The sequence below is a fragment of the Trichechus manatus genome, unplaced genomic scaffold, assembly GCF_000243295.1.
Source record: "Trichechus manatus latirostris isolate Lorelei unplaced genomic scaffold, TriManLat1.0 scaffold00231, whole genome shotgun sequence".
NCBI classification, from domain to species: domain Eukaryota; kingdom Metazoa; phylum Chordata; class Mammalia; order Sirenia; family Trichechidae; genus Trichechus; species Trichechus manatus.
Window position 1 is genome coordinate 2918092 of NW_004444167.1, and position 8362 is coordinate 2926453.

An 8362-nucleotide genomic window follows, 5' to 3' on the forward strand; every position below is an offset into this window, starting at 1 on the left:
ATGCAGAATCATTCAGAAAGTTAAGAGTTCATCTATGGACATCCATTCACTAAATATAGTTGCAAAGTCATTTCTACACCCCCACCACCATTCGCAATTAACTGAGTCTTTACTTGTCTATACTCTGCTTAAAGTGGAAAACAATTGAGCTAACCTTATGCTTCTGATACAGGCTAATTTCATTCAACCTGAAAGTGAATTGATATAATCAGAAAACATATGGTATGGTATGGTAAAAATAACACACTTGTGCCCCTGAAGTGCAAATTATTTTACTTACAGTGATTTTTTTTTTTTTTTTTTTTTTTTTAAGAAAGGGAAATGAAGGGGTAAGGGAGTAGATACCAAACAATAGTTTTCGGTCCTTGAATTTACTCACCAGTTTCCCAAGTGCAGGGTCAGTAACAAGAACATCAGCCTCACCCCTCTGCTTTGACTCCGCAGAAGAAACGGGGAGAAGAAAAAAGCTTTCCAAGAACCCATGGGGCTAGATCTTTCTCTCTTTCTATTAGTGCTACACGAGCTAAAAGTCTCCAATCTAGGGCTTATTCTCCCACCTCAGCAGTAACCCGGTGAGCTTGAGAAAGGAGAGTGTGAGAAGGCAATACACCTCTCCACCAGGTAGGATGCGACTCCCAGCGGAATTGAGCGGGGGAGCCAATCAGACAGAGAAGATGCTGGCATAAATTATCTTTAAAAGATTTGGGCCAATCAGTATCCCAAAGAGGTGGGGCTTCCCCTACTAGAAAGAGAGCCCAGTAGGGGAAAGGGCTCTGTCTTTCTAAACGAAAAACAAACCTCTTTTCCCTTGCAGCCGCGGAGAAACGTTTGCGTGGCCTTGACAGATTCCCTCCTTAGGAAAAAGCCGCCTCTCTCTCCCCGGGGCTTTCCTCCTGAATATTTTGGTAGCCACTGCCTGTCTTCATCCTCGCGTTTGAGTTCTAAATTTGTCTTCCAAGAGAAAGCCTTGAGAAGCGGGCAGTGCCTAGCTGATTTTCCCCAGGCATGTGGATGTTCTGTTAATTTTTGTTAACTATCGTTGTTAATTTCTGAGGGCGAGAGCAATGTCTCATTACCTTCGTAGACCCAGCACCTGGCACAGTGCCTGACACAAATGAGCACTCACGAGATATTGAATATATAATTGCATGAATGAATGAATGAGCGGGCTTTCTGCATTCCTGGCAAAAACGTTTCCTCCCTACTCCTGATGCCTTTGCAAGTAGGAGAACTTGCAGACCCTTCACCCTCCGGGCACCAAAAAATAACGCTAATGAATAACGCCAAGCTTTTTTTTACAAAGACAAAATCCGATTTTAAAATTGCTCTCTTAGCCGTAGAAGTTGTAGACTTATTCTATGGGAAACCGTTATTCTCTGCTCCCTTCCTAGTTGCCTTTGCAGTTGTTGAGCTCCAGTATTTGGTACCTAACTTCAGAGCTCTGTTTTGAGTTTGCAGCAGAGCCCAATAGTTGTCATGGCAACCGGAAAGCCTCCTGGCAGCTGGAACAACCGTAGATTAGAGGACCGTGATGGTGGCGCAAGCTGGTTCGCTCTGGCGAGCCATCTTCCGTTTTTACGCCTTGCTAAATCCCTGCTTTCCACCGATGCCGCCTGGGGTTGGGGTCTATGGCTGTCTCATTAATCACCCAACAACCTCCGGAATTGTTCAGATTCTTGGCTGAACTGCAATTCACCACGTAGGGACCTGAGAGTATTTGTCTCCCCGCGAGCAGTGCAAGCCAGAAGTAACAGTGTTTATGCAAGGCGATAAGGTAACTGTTGCTACCTTATCTTCTGAAATCACTTAAAGGAACTGAATGGGATAACAAGGTGGCAGATCTTTTCTCCGCCGAAAAAAACAGATGGTGCAGTACTGGCTTTTCTCCCCTCTCTTCGATTGATTCTCCATCCTTTTAGTCTCTTCTGAAAATGTATATCGACCTGCTTGTTTTTCTTCTCCCACTGCCCATTAATTAGGCAACATTATTCTCTTCCACAAAGCATGTTAGTCCAGGTAGTCCGTACGAAGTAATTTACATAACAAAAACGTTTAATTATAATAGATTTCTAGGGGAGTTAATTTGGGTAAAAGTTGATGTCAATGTAAATGCCAGTTTTTGTTTTTCTGTTTCAATTAAGAATGTACTTTGGATGGCTATTTAACTGTTTCACTGAATGCTCACACTAATTCACTTATCTGATTAGCCAGTGAACTAGGAATTAATTCGCTAATTAACTAGAAGAACAAATAATCTACTTACCCCTTGCATTTTGCTAAGACTGGGTGAGGATTTTGAACGTACTAATGGTAATAATGCATGATATTATGCAATAGTAGTTGATCGTTCTCCCATCAATAATTCTTAATAAGGTTTTACATTTAGTGTTCTCATGTGTAATTGAAAGATGCTGAGAGCAGTTAAAAAAAATTAATAGAGAGGAAAGGTGAAGGATAAACCATTGGGTAGCTGCAAATTGCCTCTCCATTCTTGTAAAAGATAAAGGATTGGAGTAAGGGAAATTTTCTTGTATTTTCTGAAATCTTGTTTTTTGTCAATTTTGTGCTGAAATATTTTCCAAATTATTTCATTCCTTTCTTTTAAGTATTTTTCATTTCTTTATTTCTATGCCTCTTCCTTGTAGTTTTTTTCCCTTTTTAAAATATACATCTTCTAGGAAACTGACCCTATTCTGCTGTCATAGTTAATTATAATTCTCTGTAAAATGTGTAAAAGGGATTTGAGCCCTCCAGAACCAGAAGGAAGAATGATGGTTTTGGATACTAGCCATGTTTTGACTCTGACAGTCTGTCCCATTTGATTAACAAACCAGCTTGGGGTGGGGGGTGGGGGTGGGGTGGATGACACACATTGTGGGTTCTGAATAAAACCAAGAAGGTACCCTGTACTCATCAAATAAACTGCAGTGTCTCACAGGGGCACACTCAAGGGGAAACTGATCAGGTGTCTTGCACAAGTCTACATTAGAAGACCGGAAGTGCAATAGGTGAGCAACTGGAGAAAGCTCTTCTGTCTCCATTAGGGCGGTGGTTTTCAACTGGAGGCAATTTGCCCTCCAGTGGACACTTGGCAATGTTAGAAGACATCTGTAGTGGTCACAACAGACGGTTTGAGTTACAGGCATCTGGTGGGTATAGGCGACGGTCATCGCTATATGTTCTAAAATGCACAGATAAGCCCTCCCACAACAAGAATTATTAGCCTCAATTTATCCGTAGTGCCAAGTTTGAGAAGCCCTGAGATACAGGTGAGAGGAAAGGTAGTCAGATCCCATTGCAGCTGATGACTTCCTTATATTGACATTGAATTCACCATTCCCCTTCTCCTTCCTTTGACAGGATGAGCCACAACTCTTATCCACTAGTGTTGGATATACTGTAATTAGTATCAACTCATATTGCAGAGCAGTTTTTATTTTTCTTATAATTTGATAAGGGATCATCTTAAAATAAAATGCTTGGGATACCTATTAAAAAGGAAGATTCATGGGCTTCACTCAGACCTAAAAGACTAGAACTTTTAGCAAGAAACTTTTGAGATTCTCATGCATCAGAAGTTTGAGAATCATTGTCCTACATCATCTCACAAAATGGCCAGCCCTAGAAGATTATACACGTACAGCCCTAGTCCTAGCAAAGCTGTTTCAACAGGATTTATCTGCCCCTTACTAATTTGTTCATTCAAAAAATATTTGTGCTTGGCATCAACACAATAATACAATGGTGAACAAGACTTACTACTTTGTGTCTCAGTTTATTCTTCTATAAAAAGTCATAAGCACTCTACTTAGATTATAGAGCTGTTTTAATAATTAAATGGATTAATGCGTGGGATTCCTGGAAAAGTGCCTGGTACTTAAAAGGTACTCAGAAAAAAAATGTTAGTTGTTATTGTTGATATCTCACTGACAGTAGGTTTGAAATCTAATTGATTAAACCCTGCCCCTAGTACAGTGCCTGGTACAGAGTAGTTGTTTTCTAGAATGTACAGTCTAATGGGGAGGAGGGAGAGGACTAGGGGACACTGATCTGCTCACCCGCCCTCCAACATTGTCCTAATAACAAGATTCTCTATTGCAAGGAGATATTTTGAGCCACGTTCTACATTGCCTAATGTACTTTTCTTCTGTCAAACTCTATACTTCAGCAAAAACAAAAATGGCAGTTTGCTAGACGACTCACTGGATATTACATATTTTTTTGTCTCTTCACTTGCTCTTCTCTCATCCTGGGAGGACTTTTCCTCTTCTTCATCTGTCAAATCTCTCTTTATTCTTCCCAATTAAGTTTAGGGGTCATTTCCTCCAAGAAGCCTTTTGATTCTTCACTGCACGGTAGTCTGTGTTTCAAATCTATATAGTAATATACAGTCCTATAGTAACAGTGAATATTTAGTGTGTGCTTACTATGTGACATCAGGCATTGTTCTAAACAGTTCTAGATTATAGGTGTATGTACTCCTCTGTCATCTTAGAGCAATTCTTTTATACCTGTATCATAGAACTTTTCAAATTGTTAAAAACTATCTGTATTCCCATCCATACTGTCAGTTCTGTGTTTTTTAATTTTATATATTCAAGACTCACAGTGATTATCAGACCTGGTATTGTATGATATGTTTAATATCATGTGTATATTTGATTATTACCTTTTTCCTCTTAGAATGTAGCTCTAGCAAAGCAGGTACTTCATTTCTTTCCGTCACCACTGTATCCCTTTTGTCCAAATCAGTGACTAGCAGGTACCAGGTACTCAATAAATACCTTAGAATCAATAAGTATTCAAATCATGATTGAATGAATAAATAGATAAATGACTTTAATCCTTATATATAATTCTGAAACCATTAAGTGGTATCTATTTAACAGCCTAGGTCTCAAGTGCTCAGCTCTTAAACAGACGAAATTCAGATCTTCGTGCTTGACTTACGTCTTGCTGCTAGACCATGGGAATTAATTTCATCCTTATTCACAAGTTGCCAAAATCAAAATTAACAAAAACAGCCAACTGAGTTTAAGTAATCGGATTATTATATAAATCAAACAGGGATGAGAGCCAGCAAAAAGAGATTTCAGATGACTGAAAGCACATGCCCAATCTCCTTAATCTTGCGCTTGGCCTCCAGAGTATAACAAGGAGAGGGAATTCAGAAGCTTGTCCTAGATGTTAAGGCAGAATGGATCTATAGTCCTTGACCTAAGACGATTCCATTTTTGTTTGTTTGTGTGCTGGTTTGTTTTTGTTTTATAATTTCTGAATCCCATTCCCTCTGGCTTTTTTAAAAGACATTTTGCCACTATTTATCTCCACTCTTCCCTATTTTCCTTTCTACATGAATTTCCCATCAACGTGCAAACATGTTCTCATGTCTAAAACACCCTCTGTATCCTCCCCCGTACCACCTATGCCTATCACTTCACTCCCATTAACAGCTAACGTTCTTTATTTCTTCACCTCCCATTCACTCATTAAATGCTCTGGTCTGGCCTCTGCCTCTGTGACATTAATGCCTCCATGTTGCTAAATCCAGTTACATTTCCAATGCTTGTTTTGTATGATCTGCATTTAATGCAGTTGACCAGTTACTCTCTCTCAAAATACTCTTGGATGTTATGATGCTGTGCTTCCCTGCTTTTTCCCATGCATCTCTAGCTAATCATTTTTAGGCTTCTTTGCATCTTTTTCTACTTGACCTCAAGATTTTGGAATTGCTCAAAGATCAGTTTGACTTCTTTTCTTTTTCCATCACATTCTCACCTTTGGCAACCCCCGTATCCAAAGCTGCATATACCATTCTAAAAACTAAATTATATCTTCTGAATTCATATTGCAAGTCCAAAAATTTCTACTGAGTGCCAGACACATATACAACTAATACTAGCCAGCTAGTTAAATTAGAAACCTCACAATTTTTTTGACAGTCATCATTTAATTCATCACTCTTTTCAGTTTTCTCAAATCATATCTCCAATTTTTCCATTATAGATTGGAGCATGGGCTTATAAATAAAGTTGCCTGGGTTTAAACCTAAGATCCTCTGCTTACTAGCTATGTAAAGATGGGAGAATTATTTATGCTTTATGTGCCTTAGCTCCCATATGTTTTCTGTGGAAATTAAATGAATTCATTTATATAAATCACTTAGAATAATTCCAGGCACATAGTAATTGCTCAGTTAATCTTAACAATTGTTACTATTGTTATTATCATTATTCAACTTCTTTCTGTCTTTACTTTCAGTTAATCAAAGCTGCCATTGGACTACTATACTCATCTTCTATTTCCATTCTCACCTACCTCTAATTTATTCTTTATATAGCTACCATAATAATCTTTTAAAAATAGAAGTCTGAATATGTTCTGCTTAAACTGTTCGATGGTTTCCTATTGTGCTTAGGACTAAATTTAATATTATTATCATGGTATGTAAGACTGTCCATATTCTGGCTCCTTGCTCTCACACCTGCTCCATCTTAACAGCTCTCTCCCTCCCTCAGTGTATTCTAGACAGAGTGAACTTTCTTCAGTTGTTATTGTAGTCCCCTGCCTCCCACTTCTGTGCCTCATTTCTTTCTTAGGGCTTTGTAGACCATTTCCCCATACCTGAATCTCTCTGCCTCACCCTTTGCCCTTCATCTAGCAATTTCTTTGTCCTATTTTTTGTCAGCTTAACTATCATATCACATCCTCAAAGAAGCCTCAGTTCCCCAATTTAAATTAAGTCTTCTGTTACATCCTCTAATAGCACTCTGAACTTTTCATTTTTGACACTTACTGTTTTTTTAATTCAATGTTTTATTTTTTTTTTGCTTTTTTAATTTTTTTGTTTTTTTAAATTTTTTTTTAATTCCATATTTTATTTAATTCAAGAAATATTCACAGAGCGATTAGATTCCAGGTACTGTTTTATAAACTAAAGATACCATTATAGATACAAAACAGACAGATATGTGTGCTTTTGTAGAGGTTGCACTCTATTGAACTTTGTATACTATTAAATTTTCATTCCTAAAATAATTTTTTAATAATTTTTTTTTATTATTTGTCTCTTCTCCAGACTGCTAGCTCCTTGATAGCAAAAGATCTTTTTTTTTTCTTTCCCCCACGCTATCCCCAATGTCTGGGATAAGGCCCTATCATAGCCATTTGTTGAATGAATAAATAAATGAAAGAATGAACTGCAACATACCTACATTTACTATCTCTGTAACTTTGGGCCTTGTACTTCATTTCTGCAATCTTAAGTTTCTTCCCTATAAAGTGATAGGACATTAATATAGAGTTTGCATAGTTGGTGTAATATTATTAATAATATAAACAAAAATACATAGCACATAATAAGTCTCAATAAATAGTAGAAATTTGGCATCAGAAATTTGGTAAATCCTTGTAAACATCATGAATCATATAATTGACTTATACTGGGAAAATAAGGAATGTAGAATCAGATAAGATAAATTTAAATCTTGGCTACACTGATTATTTTTGTAACCTTTGGCAAATCACAACAGCTCTCTAAACCTCAGATTTTTCAATTAAAATGAAGATGATAGCTATTCCTACCACAATGGGTCAACATAAAGACCAAATAAAATAACCTTAATACAATTCTAAATCATTAATCAATATAGAAATATTAGTTATTGGTATTATTGTTATTACTTTATTATAATCAGTACAAAATGACAGCAATTAGAGAAGGCATGAGAAAAAATATAAAATATCAAGAGCTAACAATTATATAATTCTCACATTTTGCCAAGCATTGGCTATCTTAAGCAACTTGGCTACCTTAAATTATTGAAATTCCACTATAGTCCTGTGAGGTAGTTACTAATATTATTGATTTATTTTATAGGTGAAGAAATGGAAGAGTAAATATTTAGTAATTTTCCCAGGTTACACAGCAAGTGAGTGCCACAGCTGAGATTTGAACCTAGGGAGTCAAGTTGCAGAGTCCATGTTTTGAGCCACTATGTAATACTGCCTTTGGATGGTAGATGTCATGGATTGAATTGTGTCCCCCCAAAATATCTGTCAACTTGGCTAGGTCGTGATTCCCAGTATTGTATGATTGTCTACCATTTTGTCATCTGATGTGATTTCCCCATGTGTTGTAAATCGTATCACTATGGCATAATAAGATGAATTAGCAGCAGTTATATTGATGAAATCTACAAGATTATATGGTCTCTTGAGCCAAGCTCTTTTGAAATATAAAGGAGAGAGGTGAGCAGAGAGATATGGGAATCTCATATCACCAAGAAAGCAGCACTGGGAGCAGAGTGTGTCCTTTCGACCTGGGGTTCCTGCATGGAGAAGCTCCTAGTCCAAGGGAAGA

At 37.4% G+C, this 8362-nt stretch overlaps 1 protein-coding gene across 1 annotated transcript in view; it reads right to left on the bottom strand.

The window, feature by feature from the left end:
- Window positions 1–663, bottom strand: part of GABRG1 (gamma-aminobutyric acid type A receptor subunit gamma1) — a 135654-nt gene extending 134991 nt beyond the window's left edge. Inside the window, exon 1 of the mRNA XM_004389027.2 lies at window positions 380–663. Coding sequence (XP_004389084.1) covers window positions 380–483 — 104 coding nt within the window. The 5' untranslated portion in view covers window positions 484–663. The remainder of the gene's footprint in view (window positions 1–379) is intronic.
- Between the last annotated feature and the right edge of the window lie 7699 nt (window positions 664–8362).